The sequence below is a fragment of the Mastigoproctus giganteus genome, chromosome 3, assembly GCF_048544385.1.
Source record: "Mastigoproctus giganteus isolate SK-2022 chromosome 3, ASM4854438v1, whole genome shotgun sequence".
Taxonomy (NCBI): Eukaryota; Metazoa; Arthropoda; class Arachnida; order Uropygi; family Thelyphonidae; genus Mastigoproctus; species Mastigoproctus giganteus.
In genome coordinates this window covers 30756802-30775234 of record NC_143577.1, presented here as the reverse complement: position 1 = coordinate 30775234, position 18433 = coordinate 30756802, and the positions used below count along the sequence as shown (strand labels likewise).

General features: G+C 39.3%; 1 protein-coding gene across 2 annotated transcripts in view; it reads right to left on the bottom strand.

The window, feature by feature from the left end:
- LOC150087841 (spectrin alpha chain-like) overlaps window positions 1-18433 on the bottom strand; it is a 455664-nt gene that overhangs the window by 243109 nt on the left and 194122 nt on the right. For both annotated transcript variants that reach the window (XM_090369231.1, XM_090369232.1), the window contains exon 22: window positions 857-1006. In XM_090369231.1, coding sequence (XP_090225357.1) covers window positions 857-1006 — 150 coding nt within the window. The remainder of the gene's footprint in view (window positions 1-856; window positions 1007-18433) is intronic.

The following is an 18433-nucleotide window of genomic DNA, read 5'->3' as shown; positions in this document are numbered from 1 at the left end:
ATGTTCCCCACTTAATTTACAATGCAGCCGATAAAGCCATCAACTGTCAAGATATGACTCTAGTTAGAAATTTGTCATTAAAATTATCAAAATGTGGTCCAGCATAAGCAAATTTCTGGGAGAGTCAGAGGTTTTTACAAATCAGAGGATTCCAATTTGTAAAATTTAGCGTTAGCAAATGATGCAAGAATTAAAGCTTATACAGCAGCAGCCAAAAAAATAAAAAAAAAACTTCACTATCCCCTCTGATAGTTTGTCTAGTTCTTCCTTGAATTTAGTTAAACTACCCACTTGCACTTCCATGTTTTCATGGCAGTTTTACCTGGTTGTTATTTTAAGTTTCTTTCATTACTTCTATTAATTATACAGTTTTTGTATTTTTCAATGTGAGCAGCTTCTTTACTCTTCTATTTTTTTGTAATAATATCAGTGCCAATTTTATATATATATATATTTTTTTTTTTTTTTTGTAATTTGATTTTTTGAACTATTACAAATTAATAATTCCAAGACTTCCGGTTAGAGTCATTTATAAAGGCAACATACTGACTTTTGTAAATATATGTGAGTATATAACTGCTATGTATCTGAGATGACATATACAATTTTTATAACTAGTTAACAAAATATAATAGTAAATAAGTAATAGTGATTCCTGTTGTATATATTTTACACTTGCCACTCAGTTAAATTATGACATCACATTTATGACATTTAAGTGAACATTTACAGATAATAATGTGAAATATTATTTTGGTAATACAACTAAAAATATGTTTTCACTAATCTTGTGAACTAGGTTATGTTATTCTTGTCAAATTCAAAAGTTATGAAATTCAATTTCTGTAATACTTACTTCTGTGGAATCTTCATCTTTTCCATAATCTTGGCTTCCTACAATAGGTTCCTTTTCCTTCATCCATGATTCTGCTTCATTAGCATCAGCAAAATACTGATGGGCTAAAAGAGAATCTTCTAAATCTTGCTTTCTTTGCAAAGCTTTATCCTGAAAAAATAATATCAAGTTGCTAAATTTAAAATTTGAATTCATTATATATATGAAATTCCAGAGGCATAAATATAAAGAAATAAAATACACTGAAATCATGGAACAAGTAAATACTTGGGCTATGTTAGGGTAACTAAGAGTAAGAACAGGTACATTAAACAAATTTGATGAACTTGAAGTACTGATCAAGTCATCAAATTCAGGCATTGTAGGGATACAGGAGATATGGTATCACTCAGACATAAGAAACTCGGAGTTTAAACATGGAGAGCACAATCTGCACAGAAAGAACAGACAGGACAAGATTGGGGAGGGGTTATGCAATTAGGGGCTTAGAGGGGAACAGGTATCCTGTGTGTTATCAGACACTCAGCCTAAAACACTGATGGATCCAATATCTCTCTATTACAGAAGATTTAGGAGAAGTCTGGTTGGCCTGCTTCCCTAAAATCCACTCATGCACACCTTCTCGATGGTAAGCCCTGTTACGTCACTTATGTGGCAATGAACGTGTAGAGTGGTTCTCTTCAAGACGCCTGGTCAGCATGAAGAGGAAAAGACCAAACCCTCCAGCATATGACAGCACGAGAAAACAAATGGCCCTCAGTCCCCAGCAGCTTTCACTCTCCCTCTTACGGCAGCGAGAGGATCAGAGTGGAAGCAGAGGATGCTAAGAATCTCTGGGTACGACCAGGCTGCCATGCACAGAAAGTGAACTTGGCCTGTTATAACGTAAGATCACTCATCGGTGAAGACAGGATATTAGAGCTGGAAAAGGAATTAGAAAATGTGAATTGGAATATCATCGGTTTGGCTGAAAAAAGAAGAAGAAATGAATCACTTATAAGTTTATCAAGTGGAAATCTGCTGTACACCAATGGAAACAGTGAAAGGAGTGAAGGTGGAGTTGGGTTTCTGGTCCATAAAGATTTTAAAAACAACATTTTGGAATTCAAAAGTACATCACCAAGGGTGTCAAGACTAATACTCAAGATTTCTAAGAGGTACAAGCTAAAGATTATAATGATTTCTGCACCAACATTGAGCCATGATGATGAAGAGGTTGAAGAAATGTACACCAAAATTGAGAGTCTTCTAGATGAGCAGAAAACCCACTACACTATTATTATGGGGGACTTCAATGCTAAGGTTGGAAAAAGACAAAACAGCGCAGAAAGAGGAACTATAGGAAATTTTGGAATTGGTGAAAGAAATGAAAGAGGTGAAAGACTTGTGGAATTTGCAGAATCTCAAGGACTGTCAGTAATGAACACTTTTTTTAAGAAAAGGGTGAACAGAAAGTGGACATGGAAGAGTCCAAATGGATTAACTACTAATGAAATCGACTTCATCCTCACTAACAGAAGATATATTGTGAATGATGTTACCATCCTGAATAAGGTAAATGTTGGAAGTGATCACAGAATGGTAAGTTGTACACTTGATATAGATGTAGGAAAGGAAAAGAAAAAAAATTACTCGAGTAAATAATACAAAGGTCTTTGAGATAACAGAAGAGGAGAAAAAGCAGTATGTACTGGAACTTAAGAACAAGTTTGAGCTTCTGCAGACTGCTCAGGACCAAGATATTGACGAGGAATATTACATCTTTCTGAAAGTGATAAAGCCCAAAAAACCTATAGGGAAAAAGAAATCCAAAGAAGAAAAAATTAGTCAAGAAACACTTGTCATGATGAACCGAAGACGACAAATGAAGAGCAAGAAAAACACTGACAGGGAGAAAATTGAGTATACTGAGTTATGCAAAGCCATTAGAAAGAGACTCAGAGAGGACATAAGAAGATTTAACACAAGAAAAGTAGAACAAGCATTAAGGGAAAACAAAGGATTTAAATCAGCAGCCATGAGCAGTAATACAGAAAGACAAATGATACTGAAACTGAAGAATAGCGATGGTGTACTTATAAACAGCAGAGAAGGCATAATTCAAATAGCAGAAGACTACTATAGAGAATTATACAAGGAGCAGGGGAATGATGCCAGCAATGGGGAAGATGGATTGCAAAGTAGCAACACATACGACATACCCAATATTCTCCCTGATGAGGTAGAACATGCATTGAAGAAAATGAAGAATCAGAAAGCCCAGGGGGAAAATGAAGTTACTGTAGAGTTGTTAAAATTGGGAGGAAGAGACATAACACAAAAACTGGCAAGGCTCTTCACAAAGTGCATTAGAAAAGGTGTGACGCCTAAGCAGTGGAATAATGCAATCATAGTTTTGCTGCATAAGAAAGAAGATAAATCAGAAATTGGAAATTATAGACCAATTAGCTTGTTATCCCACATCTACAAGTTGTTCACAAGGGTCATTACTAACAGATTAGAAAGAATACTTGATGAGAATCAACCGAAAGAGCAAGCTGGCTTTAGGACAGAATTCTCAACTATGGATCACCTTCACGTAATATCACAGCTAATGGGCAAAGCAAATGAATATAAAACACCATTATGCCTGGCATTTGTGGATTATGAAAAGGCATTTGACTCCATACAGCATAAGGCAATGTTTCAGGCACTGGAAAGACAAGGCATAGATACCCCACATATTATGATTTTGAAGAAAATATATGAGAGTGCTACCTCCTTTATTAGACTAGACAAAGACAGTAGGAAATTTAAAATCGAGAAAGGAGTTCGACAAGGAGACACAATATCTCTGAAGCTGTTTACTGCTGCCCTTGAGGAAGCTTTCAGAAGATTAGACTGGTCGCAGAAAGGAGTCGATGTGAACGGAGAGTACCTAAACCATTTACAATTTGCAGATGACATTGTAGTCATAAGCCACAATCCCAAAGAATTAGAGGAAAATCTTAATCAGTTATGCACAGTTAGTAAGGATTTGGGACTAAAGATGAATATGACTAAAACAAAAGTAATGATGAACAAGTATGCCACAGAAAGGGAAATAATGATTGAAAGAGCAGTAATTGAAAAGGTGGAGTCATATACTTATCTGGGACAAGTTATTAGCTGTAATAATGATAAATGGCTGGAAATCAAGAGAAGAATAAATTTTGGATGGATAGCATTCAGGAAATATAGTCACATACTGAAGAGTAATATCCCAGTTTGTCTGAAACGTAAAATAATGAACCAATGTATACTCCCCACCATGACTTTTGGAAGTGAAACTTGGGCACTCACCAAAAGAATGGAAGAGAAGCTAAGAACTACACAGCGAAGAATGGAACGAATTATATTGGGAATCGGACTGTTAGATAAGAAGAGAAACACATGGATTAGGCAGCAAACTCAAGTAAAGGACATTCTTATCAAAACTAAAGAACTAAAATGGTCTTGGGCAGGACACATAGCTCGAAGACATGATGACAGATGGACTAAGAAAATAACAGAATGGTATCCAAGAGGAGCTAGAAGAAAACCTGAAAGACAAAGGTGGAGATGGATAGATAAAATTCATGAGTTTGTGGGTAGTAAATGGATGGCCAGTGCTCAAAACAGAAGGAACTGGAAAGTTGCTGAAGAGGCCTTCATCCTGCAGTGAATTGAAAATGGCTGATGATGATGATGATGATATGCAATTAGTGATTTATGCAATTCCCTAAGCATGAATTGTTGAGGAGGCTTACATCCTGCAATGGGTTGATATGGCTGCAGTTTACGTTTTTTTTTTTTTTATGCAATTAGTTAAGAAGCATATTAAATCTAAGGCAGTACGTCCAGTCCACATGGATGGGTAGTGCAATGTTGAGTCAGTGCAGCGTGACAAAAGCAATAGGAAAACCAAAATGACAGCAGGAATGTGTTATAGGCCTAATGACTGTGATGAGTATAATGAACAATTATACAGAGAAATAAAGCAGATTAGTAATACAGAATCCCCTATAATGGAGGACTTTCAAGGTACTAACTGAAACCTGTGGGTTTGTCACTCACACACTAACAAGTTCTACGGCAGCATGTTAAAGAAAAAACATTCTTGATCTCATTATCAGCAATGATTTGTCGTGCATTAAAAACCTGCAGGTAAAAAAACCTCTGATTGGCAGTAATTGCAGTATGCTTATGTGGGAGTTACTTAAAAGCATAACTACTGTCAAGGGTAAAAAAAAAAAATCCCATTAGCAAGGGAAGGGCTTTTGCTTTTGTATGGTTGACTACAGTGGTCTCTCACAGTTTTTAAATACTACACAATGGGACCATCATATGATATTACCAACAGCAAATTCTAATGGGAAGCATTCAGAGAAGTAATAATAGAAGCTACTAGGCTATTCATACCAACTAAGAAACACTGTTACAGGCTTCAACCTAAATGAATGTCAAACGAATTGATAAGACTTGTGGCAAAGAAGAAAAATGCATGAGATGCATATAAATCAGGTGATATAGAAATCTATGGTAAGTATAAATTAGTCAACAATCAAATCACAGAGGAGGTTAGTCAAGCTAAGGTAGATTATTAGCATTCGAATTAGCAGGGCATATGACAAAGAAAGGGCACCTCCATAGCCAGGTGGGCAGGAGCAGCAGTGCATAGCACACGCTTCTTGATTAGACCCGGGTTCGAGCCCGTGACCACCAAATACAGAGGATGCAGAAAGGTCAGGGAATGACCACCGCATATCCCAGGAGCAATTTGGCCTTAGTTGCTAATGCTCCTAAAAACCAAATAACAACAACAACAATGACAAAAGAAAGCAAGCTCATATAGCATCAGCCAAAAAAAAAAAAAAAAAAAAAAACACCATTCCCATTTCACCCATCCATTCACTCCAAATGTTTGTCTAGTTCTGCCTTGAACTTATTTAAGTTGCTGACCTCCACTACGACAGATGGAAGTTTGTTCCAACTATCAACCACCTACTGGCTAAAGGCGAATTTCTGCACATTTATTCAACAATTGTCTTTCCTCAATTTGAATTTATGTGAGTAATCTGACCACAGGAAGAATACCATTAGCATTGAGCTTTCTCAATCCACTCAAGGTCTTATACACCTCAATCAGATCACTTTGCAGGTGCCTAGTCACCAGACACTGTAATTTGCAAATCTTAATCCTTTCTTCGTAAGAGCAACCCTTTGTTCCATTCACTAATCTTGTCGCTCTTCTTGGTACTCATTCCAGCAGCTCTACATCCTTTCTAAAATAAGGACTCCAGACCTCTTTACAGTACTCAGTGTGGCCTGACCACTGCCTTATACAAGTGGCCAATCACCTCTTTATCCCTGCTAGCAAAATTCCTGTATATCATTTACAAGACACCATGAGCTATTCTCAGCCTTATTGCACTATTCAGAAAACTTCATATCTGACTACACAATTAGCCCCAGATCCTTTTCATTCTCCACTACACTGAGCATAGTACCACCCAGTTGATACAGTATTCTGGGGTTACTGCTACCCATATGCAGTACTTTACATTTGTCAATGTTAAATTTCAGTTGCCACCTCACGGCCCATCTGCTCAACTTTTCCAGATCCTGTTGCAGTAGCATGTCTATCATTACTGTCATTAACAACACTGCTTGTCACTGACAGTAATGATAGGCATGGTTGTTAATGACATTAATGTCATTTTGCCTTTAGCCAGCGGGTGGTTGGTTGGTGGAATAGACTTCCATCCCTTGTCGTGGAAGTTGATAGCCTAAATAAGTTTAAGGCTCAGCTGGACAGGTATTTCGAACGAACAGAGGGGTGAAGTGGAAGTGGTTATTTTTTATTTATTTATTATTTATTATTTTTTTTTTTTGGCTGATGCTGCATAAGCTTGCTTTCTTGCATCAAATGCCTCTACTAATGCTAATGCTAACAACAATGATAGACAATCATTGTATTAATGACAGTAATGATAGACAATCTTGTCTATCATTACTGTCATTAACAACCCTGCCAACCTTTGAATCGTCTGCAAATTTAGACATTAACCCTGATATACCTTCATCAATATCATTGATAAATATACAAAACAACAATGGGTGCAACACCAAACCCTGGGGAACTCCACCAATAACATTAGTCCATGGAGAACACTGTCCACTGATAACCACTCTCTGTCTTCTTCCACTCAACCATCCTTTTATCCATTGTAGCAACTTGCCCTTAATGCCACACTGCTCCAATATGTACAGTAGTCTTCCATGTGCCATGGTATCAAAAGCTTTCCTAAAATCCAAGTACATGATATCAAAATTATTCTTTGCATCCAATTCCTTTGTCACTACATCATAGTAACCAATCAAATTTGTCAGGCAAGACTTTCCCTTAACAAACCCATGCTGTGTCTGAACTATAACTGCAGTCTTGTCTAGATGATCCTGCACTGCTTCCTTCACCATTGACTCCATAATGACTGTGATGAGTCATTATTGAGTTACTGGTTATTTTCCCTCGAACAGAAGTCAAAGTAACAGGTCTGTAATTACTCGTGTAACTCTTTGATTCCCTTTGTGAACTGGGGACAAATTTGAACATCTCCAGTCCATGGGGACCTCCCCAGAGCACAAGGAAGCTTTCACAATTATGACAAAGGGTTTGCTTACTTCCTTTGTTGCCTCCTTTAATATAACTGGATAGATTCCATACACTCCATGTGCCTTCCTTATGTTTAACTTCAACAATTTCTCCCCCACTTTGCTCTCAGATTTTAAAAAAAATCACGTAGCACCCTGTTAGATTTTGATAAACTTCTCACATTCACCTCCTTGAATAACTCCACATGTGTGAATGTAGATGTAAAATACTCCTTCAGGTTATCAGCTACCTGAGCATGATCATTAAGAGTCAAACAATCTATGTTAAGTGAACCAATCCGATTCATCCCTTTCCTTCTAGAGTTTACATAAGTAAAGAACTCTTTGCTGTTTTTCTTTATATCCTTTACCAAAGATTTCTGGTAATCTGCCTTTGCTTGCCTAATCTCCTTTGTGACTTGATTACAGACTATCTTATATCTACCATAGTCTTCTGTGTCACCTGATAATTTATATGGATCCCATGCATCTTTCTTTTCTGCCAAGAGTCACATTAATTCATCTGATTTCCATTTAGGCCTAAACCTTGAGCAGTATTTCCTAGTTGGTATGAAAAGCCTAGTACCCTTCAAGATTAATTCCCTGAAGGCCTCCCATTTAGAATTCATCATTGGTAACATCATCAGTTGATCCCACTGTACAGAATTTAGAAACTCTCTGAGACCATTGTAGTCACCTTTACAAAAGCAAAAACCCTTCCCCTTACCCCTGATGGTGGTTACATCTTTAAGTAAATCCCACATCAGTACATTGTGATCACTGCCACCTAGTGGTTCCTTTATCTGCAGATTCTTAACGCAAGAAGAATCACTGCTGATAATTAGATCAAGAGTATTACCCTCTCTGGTTGCTTCTCAGACATGTTGCTGAAGAAAACAATCATCCAATAAATTCACAAAAGTCTTGCTAGTGTGTGAGTAACCAACACTCAAGTTCCAGTCAATAACCATTATAGCACAATCTGATTTACTGGCCCATTCTATTTCTCTGCACAATTGCTCATTATACTCATCAGATTCATTAGGACTGTAACACACGCCTACTCTCATTTTCCCTTTCCCAGTGCTTATGTCACACCACACTGACTCAACATTGCATTGTCCACCAATGTCAATTTTTTTTTTTTTTAATGAAAACTCCAAACATGAGAGGTATTAGAACCCACAGTACTTAGTACCATGCTTGGGTTGGAGGTGAGAAGACAAAGGAAGATATTTGTTGATATTAGACATGAACTTCCAAAGACTGCAATTTTTAGGAAATACGTACGAAGGAAGTTTGTTCCAGAAAATGGAAGTTGAATGAATAAACGAGGAATATGAAAAGTTGGTTCTGTGAGTTGGTAGTTGGACAGTAAATGGATGTTGGCTGCTGGCAGCATGTGTTCGGACTGTTTTAAGAGAGAGAGTGGGAATTATAGAAGCCAATTCAGAAGAACAGTGCCCATGGAAGTATCTGTAGAAAAGTCATGCAGCAGAAACAGAATGTATGTGAGACAACTTGTTGTTGTTGTTATTTGGTTTTTAGGAGCATTAGCAACGAAGGCCATATTGCTGCGGGGATATGCAGTGGTCATTCCCTGACCTTTCCACATCCTCCGTATTTGGTGGTCACGGGCTCGAACCCCGATCTAATCAAGAAGCGTGTGCTACGCACTGCCGCTCCTGTACACCTGGCTATGGAGGTGCCTTGTGAGACAGCGAGTGGAGAGACTCTGTTAGAGATGAGTCATTAATTAACCTAACTGCCCTCTGCTAAATGGAATCTAGAAGCCTAAGAGAGGTTTTGGGGGCACCACCCCAATGTGGGAACAATATTTCAAGGTAGGGCGGATTTGCGATTTGTACAGGGTGAACAGTGGTTTGAAAGAAAAGTAACTCCGAGATCAAAAGAGAAAACCAAGTTTTTTAGATGCAGAGAAAGCAATATTTATAATGTGCTTGTGCCAAGAGAGATTAGAATTCAGGGTAATCCCCAAAAGAGATATATCATCTTGATTAGAAATCGGAGTGTCACCAAAGATAAGCATAGGAGCAGAAGAAAACTTATTGTGAGATATTTAATTGCAATGGGACGATAATTGGATGGGAGGGATTTGTCACCCTTTTTAAAAACTGGCTGGATATGAGCAAATTTCCAAGCAGAAGGAAAAACATCTTTGGAATAAGAAAGTGAAAAAAGGCGGCAAAGAACAGGAGTAAGTTCAGGAGCACAGGTTTTGAGAACAAGTGGAGAAATACCATCAGGACCTGGAGCTTTCTGAGCATCAAGTTTTGTCAAGATCCATCTGAAATCCTTTTGATGGAAGACCACAGGAGGCATTGAATGGAGCGTGTTGGGAATGGTGGGAGGTGTTTTACCAAGATCATTAATACATCAGTTGGAAGAAAAATGGGATGCTAGCAGGTCAGCTTTATCCTTAGCTGAAGTGACAATAGAACCATCTGGTTTTGACAGAGGTGGGAGCAGAGATGGGCAAACGTTGTGGCCAATAGCTTTGGCAAGAGACCAAAATGCTCCAAAATAACCAAAATGCAGCCAAAATTGCTGATGCTATCAAGGCAGTGTTAGGTGGGTCGGAAAACTGCTAGCTTGGGGGGAGACAAAGACCAATAGATTGACAGTAGCCACTGGCAGAGGTGAAAGAGATTCTTGCACTGCTTCTATTAGAATGAGCAGAAGCCTGAAAAACAAGATGCATGATATTTCAGAGACTGCTGGGAGCCATTGCGGTACAAGTAAACACATGGGTTGTGTTAGGGTAGCTAAGAATAGAAACAGGTGCAGGTATACTTGCGTGTACACCAATGCTAGGAGTTTAGTAAATAAATTTGATGAATTTGAGGTATTGCTCAAAACATCAAAGGCAGATATTGTTGGGATATCAGAGACGTGGTGTCACACAGATATAAGGGATGCAGAACTGGAATTTGGGGAGTACAACGTCTACAGAAAGGATAGACAGGATAGGAAGGGGGGAGGGGTTATGCTATTAGTTAAGAAACACATAAAAACCAAGGAAGTGAAGCCAGTCGACATTGCTGGACAGTGCAGTGTTGAGTCAGTTTGGTGTGACATAAGCATTGGGAGATCAAAATTGAGAGTAGGAGTGTGCTATAGGCCTAATGACTCTGATGAGTATAATAAGAAACTGTACAGGGAAATAGAGTGGGCCAGTAAATCAGAGAGTCTTATAATGGGAGATTTTAATTTCCCAGATATTGACTGGAATTTGGGGGCTGGTCACTCACACACTAGCAGGGCTTTTGTGGATTTATTGGATGATTGTTTTCTACATCAGCATGTTCGGGAGGCAACTAGAGGGAGTAATACTCTTGATTTGATTATCAGCAGTGATTCTTCATGCATTAAGAATCTGCAGATAAATGAACCACTAGGTGGCAGTGATCACAGTGTGCTGAAGTGGGATTTACTCAAAGAGGTAACTACCATTAGGGGTAAAGGAAGGGTTATTGCTTCCGTAAAGGCGACTACGATGGACTGAGACAGTATTTAAATTCTATACAGTGGGACCAACTGATGATGTTACCAACAGCAAATTCAAAATGGGAAGCATTCAAAGAACTTATCTTGGAAGCTACTAGGCTTTACATACCAACTAAGAAATATTGTTCAAGGTTTAGGCCAAAATGGATGTCAGATGAACTAATGAGGCATATGGCAGAGAAGAAAAATGCATGGGATACTTACAAATTAACACATGACACAGAAGCCTATGATAGATACAAGTTGATATGTAACCAAGTTACAAAGGAGGTTAGGCAGGCGAAGGCAGATTACGAGAAATCCTTGGCAAGGGATGCAAAGAAAAACAGCAAAGAGTTCTTTACTTATGTAAACTCTAGAAGGAAGGGGATGAATCAGATTGGTCCACTTGATATTGATGGGTCAACTGTTGATGATCCTGCTCAGGTAGCTAACAAACTAAATGAATATTTTGCATCGACATTCACACATGAGGAGTTATTTAGCGAGGGGAATGCCAGAGGTGTATTCAACTCTAGCAGTAAGCTACAGAATCTTGAAATAACTGGGAGTAAAGTGGAGGAGAAACTGTTGAAGATAAACACAAGAAAGGCACCCGGGGTGGATGGGATCTATCCAGTTATATTAAAGGAGGCAGCAAAGGAAGTAAGCAAACCCTTAGCCATAATTATGAGAGCTTCCTTGGACTCAGGGGAGGTACCCATAGACTGGAAATGTGCAAATGTAACCCCAATTCACAAAGGAGGATCAAAGGCTGACACAAGTAATTATAGACCTGTGAGCTTAACTTCTGTTCCAGGAAAATTAATGGAGGCACTGGTTAAAGAAGCACTGCAGGATCATTTAGACAAGACTTCAGTTATAGCTCGGACACAGCATGGTTTTGTTAAGGGGAAGTCTTGCCTGACCAATTTGATTGGATACTATGACGCAGTCACAAAAGAACTGGATGCAGGGAATAGCTTTGATATTATATACTTGGATCTTAGAAAGGGCACATGGAAGACTGCTACACAAATTGGAGCAGTGTGACATTGGAGGCAAATTGCTGCTACGGATAAAGGGGTGGTTGAGGGGGAGAAGACAGAGAGTGGTAATCAATGGACACTGCTCATCGTGGACTAATGTTATTAGTGGAGTCCCTCAGGGCTCAGTGTTGGGTCCATTATTGTTTTCTGTATTTATAAATGATATTGATGATGGTATATCAAGCTTAATGTCCAAATTTGCAGACGATACAAAGGTTGGCAGGGTTGTCAAGGACACTACTGACACTATGCTGCTGCAACAGGATCTGGAAAGGTTGAGCAGATGGGCCGAGAGGTGGCAAATGAAGTTTAACATTGACAAATGTAAAGTACTACACATGGGAAACAGCAACCCCAGAGCAACGTATCAACTCTGTGGTACTACACTGACAGTGGTAGAGAATGAAAGGGACTTGGGGGTGGTTGTGCAGGCAGATATGAAGTTCTCTGAGCAGTGCAGACGGGCTGCAAGAGTAGCTCATGGAGTATTGTCAATGATATACAGGAATTTTTCCAGCAGGGATAAGGAGGTGATTATTCCCTTGTATAAGGCAATGGTCAGGCCACACCTAGAGTACTGTATACAGGTCTGGAGGCCTCATTTCAAGAAGGATGTAGAGCTGCTGGAACGAGTACAGAGAAGGGCAACAAGATTAGTGAATGGAACAAAGGGGTGCTCTTACGAAGAAAGGCTTAAGTTTTGCAAATTACAGTGTCTGGAGACTGGGCACCGGCGAGGTGATCTGATAGAGGTGTATAAAGCCTTGAATGGTTTGAGCATGCTCAATGCTGATGGGATTATTTCTCTTGCTCAGAATAATCACCTGAGAGGGCATAAATTCAAATTGAGGAAAGACAGATGTAGGATAGATGTGCGGAAATTTGCCTTTAGCCAGCGGGTGGTTGGTTGGTGGAACAGACTTCCATCCCTTGTAGTGGAGGTTGATAGCCTAAATAAGTTTAACGCTCAGCTGGACAGGTATTTTGAACGAACAGAGGGGTGAAGTGGAAGTGGTTTTTTTTTTTTTTTTTGGCTGATGCTGCATAAGCTTGCTTTCTTGCATCAAATGCCTCTACTAATGCTAATGCTAATGCTCAGCTACCATTAGGGCAAGAAGCAAATTTTCTACTCTTAGCCTGTTCAAAATCTAGTTTTGACTGATTAATAACTGCTTTACAATTGTTGCAAGCTTTGGTGTAAGCAGAAAATAAAACTCAAGAATTGGAAACAAGCCAATTAAGATAAGCAACATTCTTCTCTTGAACAGCCTTAGCACATTTATTGGAAAACCAAGGTTTAGATAAAGGACGAGATTTTAAAGTGGAGTGTGGAATAAAGGATTCCATTCCTACAAGAATAATTTCACTGACATGATCTGAACAAATGTTGACATCAGAAGTTTTGAAACAGTAATCCAACCAAGGAAGAAAAGAAATCTCGTAGGTCATCCCATTTTGCATTCTTGTAATGCCAAACAACACGAGGTTGGGAATAGCCATGAGATAAAGGCTCCATTGGAGAAGAAACAATCACCAAGTTGTGATCTGAGATGCCTAAAGGACCATTCACTTCGACCGTGTACTTAGAAATATTGTTTGTAAGAAAAAGATCAAGCGTGTTGGCTGTATGGTTAGGATTGTCCAGTATTCTGGTAGGAAAATGAACAATCTGTGCGAGATCATTAGTAACTGCAAAAGCCTCTGCATCTCAACCAGCTGGGTCTGTGTGACTAGAAAATGGAAGCTGGCTGCAATTGGGAACATTAAAATCACCAAGGAAAATTACCTCACCGTTAGAAAAGTTGGACTGGAGAAAATCAAATTGCATAGAGAGGAAGTTAAAGAGCTCCAAGTGATTAGTGGAGTTGGGAGAATGGTAGAGACAACAGAAGAATTTGACAGAATGAGGTAGAGAGATTTTAAGCCAGAGAAAACAGAAAAGAGGAGATTCCAAATACCAAGTCTCTGACAGGGAATATTGAAATGGACATATGCACAAGTACCACCTTTGAGGCAAAAAGAATCATGCAGCGAATAATTTGGGCAACTGATATGAGCAGTAGTTGAAACAACCGATAACTGAGATTCTGTCAGAAAAAGTACATGGGGTTTGGAAGACTGCAAGTGGAAATGGACATCGTTGAGATTAGAACTGAGACCACATATATTTGTGACATGAACTAGGAAGTGTTTGGGAGGTTTAGATCTTTTTTCAGATAAGCTTACTCTATTAGTTTGACAATTTTGAGTGTATTCGATAGTAAAAAAAATTGGGGGGGGGTGGGGGCATGCTGTATGAAGTAATGAAATTTTTGGATATGACATACACACGGTAAGAATATACCCAGAGCCTTGACATAATGTGGCCTCGTCAATTTCCCCCCCCCACCACACATACACACTACTCGGACTCCCTCCAGTCACTATCTGGCAGAGTAGAGGTAGCAAGATTATACATTAGCTAATCCGGAAGCTTCCTAAAGAGTTACCAATAGGTTCGGTCCGGTGTACTAACTAGCGGCCAGTCTGCGAACACGATTTAGAGCTGTACCCTTGAAATATAAGGAAGATTGGATCTCGCCATGATGTCCATCATAACCTCAAAAGTCATCATGGAAGAGATGGGAAGGGTTGACCAGAACTTAGCTCTGGAGACTAAACATGGGTTTCCACCACTTCAAGCCTCCAATAATCAAAGTGGTGGTATTGCATCTGTTGATGAGAGTCATCAAACGGCCAGCGTAGTAACCGGGTGACCAGGGTTCAAGCCCGTGACTGCTAAATACAATGCTGTTTCTTGTATTCTATCTATCTTGTGAATTCCTCTGACCGTTTATTTATTTATTTATCTACCACCTAGTATTGCCTGGTAACACAGAGGCACAGCATTCCTCCATGTGGTGTGGGCACCAACACCTCGACCACTGCTTATGTTGGTTCACACTTGGGTGGTCACCCACAGTGTGCTTGCACATGAGGGTTATACCCAGGATTACTAACAGTCCGACCATCATGAAGGTGCAAGCAGAGGATTTGGCTGTCACAGACCGTTCAGACTTTGCCGAAATTGGGTCCACTTGACTTGAGTGTCACCTGAATATCAGTTCCATCAGTGTTTTAGACTGCCAGGTAGCAAGTACAGCTTGTCTGGCATATCTGAGAAAATGTCTGCGATGATCTCAAGGACCATATTGTATGCACTTTCTTAGATTTTATGTGTTTCTTAACTAACATCATAGCCCCTACTCCCTTCCTGTCCTGTCTATCCTTTCTGTACACATTGTACTCCCCAAATTCCAATTCTGCACTGCTTATATCTGTGTGGCACCATGTCTCTGATATCCCAACAATCTCTGCTTTTGATGTCGTGACCAGAACTTCAAATTCATCATATTTATTTACCATACTCCTAGCACTGGTGTACATGCAAGTATACATACACTCTTACTCTTAGTTACCCTAACACAATCCATGTATTTACTTGTTCCATGATGACTCCCAGCAGCCTTTGAAATCTCTGGTAACTCGCTTTGCAGGCTGCTGCTCATTCCAAAAGAAGCAGTGCAAGAATAACTTTCCCCTCTGCCTATGGCTACCATTAATCTATTAGTCTGTGAATTCCTCCAAACTAGCAGTTTTCCAACCCACCTAACACTGCCTCGATAGCATCAGCAAATATTCTTGCACCCTTTCTATTTAAGTGTATCCCATCCCTGTAGAAACAATCTCTCATGTTAACAAGCACAGACCATGGTGAGAAAAATTGTACCCCATGAGCCTAGCACAATCTCTCCAGGGCCAAATTGATTGAAAAGGCTCTCATCATATACTCCCTCCTATTATATCTGGGCAGAATTGTAGACACTTCCAAATTTAACCTTAATTGGCAAATTTTTTTCAAAATTGACCTGTACTTGCTAAGTAAGTCCGCAGATCTCCTACTCTTAATGTCATTAGTGCCGACATGAACAACAATATCACCTTTGTGCCCTTAAAAGATGATATCTGCTCTACAATGTCACCAACCTTCGCCCCTGGCAGACATACCCTGGTCTTATTCCACCTATCCTTTTTGTACAATATATTTCCTATCTCCCTGACAATAGAGTCACCGACAATAACTAGACGCTGACAATTATAAGATGTCTCTGGCAAAAAATGCAAAGAAAAGCAGAAAAAACATCTTTCCTTATATTAGCAGTAGAGTTGTTGTTATTTGGTTTTTTAGGAGCATTAACAACTAAGGCCATATTGCTGCGGGGATATGCGGTGGTCATTCCCTGAACTTTCCGCATCCTCCATATTTGGTGGTCATGAGCTCGAAATCTGATCTAATCAAGAAGATTGTGCTATGCACTGCTGCTCCTGCCCACCTGGCTACAGTGGTGCCATTTAACAGTAGAGGGAAGGGGTTGGATCATATTGGTCCCCTTGATGTCAGTGGTCTAACTGTTGATGAACCTGTTCAGTTTGCTGACAAACTAAATAGGTATTTTACATCTACATTCACACATGAAGAATTCTTTGGCGAGGGGGGTTGCCAGAAGATTATGAAACTCTAACAGGGAGCTAAATGATTTTGTGATAACTGAGAGGAAAGTTGTAGAAAAATTGTTGAAGCAAAACATAAAAAAGGTGCTGGATGGATATGATCTATCCAATTATACAGCTAGGTCGCGATTAATGAGAGTTCGCATAATGCGATATTCGATTTAGTGTGAATTGTATAATGATACCAAGTTGCATTTAATATGAACCAAAATTCCATTAATGCAAGGCTAGCTGCACTAGCCTTGTATTAGACAATTAACCTCGATTAGATGCTGTTACACTTGTTTATCTTTGCGTGTGCATGTGCTACTGCCTGTCATAATATATGTTAGTTTTCATGATTTGTTTTAATCGTTTTAAGAAGTGCCCTTAACAAAATGGACAAAAGGAAGATTCTTTCAGATAAAAACACTATGAGCACAAAAAAGAAGAGGCTCGTTATTAGATTAGAGCAAAAAAATTATGTGATTGAACAACATGAACGCGGTCATAGCAACTAAAATAAGATGAGATGTCGGAATGCCCGAATCTACGGTACAGAATATTATAAAACACACAGGGAAAATAAAAGAAAAATGTAAAGTTGTATCAGCTTTTTGTGGTTTGCAAACATCTACAAGGAATAGAAGTATTACTATGATAGAAATGGAGCGTATTTTAACTGTGTGGATTGAGGATTGCAATCAAAAATTCATTCCCCTTAGCAGAGCAGCCATTCAGACAAAATCTTTAAGGGGCGCCTCCGTAGCCAGGTGGGAAGGAGCAGCAGTGCGTAGCACATGCTTCTTGATTAGACCGGGGTTCGAGCCCGTCACCACCAAATACGGAGTATGCGGAAAGGTCAAGGAATGACCACCGCATATCCCGGAGCAATATGACCTTAGTTGCTAATGCTCCTAAAAACCAAATAACAACAACAACAACAACAAAAGCTTTAAATTTGTTTAAGAGAGTGAAAGAAAAAAATAATGAAGCAGGAGAAACATTTAGTGCAAATGCTGGTTGGTTTGATCGATTTAAAAATAGAGTTCAGCTGCATAATGTTAAAATTACCGGTGAGGTGGCTAGTTATTTTTATTTTTTTTTTTTTTTAGGAGCATTAGCAACTAAGGCCATATTGCTCCGGGATATGCGGTGGTCATTCCCTGAATGACCTTTCCGCATCCTCCGTATTTGGTGGTGACGGGCTCGAACCCCGGTCTAATCAAGAAGCGTGTGCTACGCACTGCTGCTCCTTCCCACCTGGCTACGGAGGCGCCGAGGTGGCTAGTGCAGATGAGGATGCAGCATCTAAATATCCTGATGTTTTAAAAAAATAATCGAAGATGGTGGATACACTGATCAACAAATATTTAATGTGGATGAAACTGGTTTATTCGGGAAAAGGATGCCTTCCAGAACTTACATTTCTAAGAAAGAAAAAACTCAACCTGGATTTAAAGTGTCTACAGATCGCCTAACACTTTTATTGGGAGGCAATGCTCAATGTGATTTTAAATTGAAACTAATGCTTGTTTATCGGGCTCCAAATCCTTGCGCTCTAAAAGGCTACAACTAAAGATCACTTCCAGTTATTTGGCGATCAAATAAGGAAGCATGGGTGATCCAAGCTGTTTTCACTGACTGGTTTTCAAGCTATTTTTGCCCAGCTGTTGAAAAATATTGCAAGGAAAGCAACATCGCATTTAAAGTTCTACTAATTTTGGATAATGCTCCAGGTCATCCAACTACACTCGGTTCATTATGTGAAAATGTAAAAATCATTTTTTTGCCGCCAAACACATCTTTGTTGCAGCCCAAGGAACCATCGCAACATTTA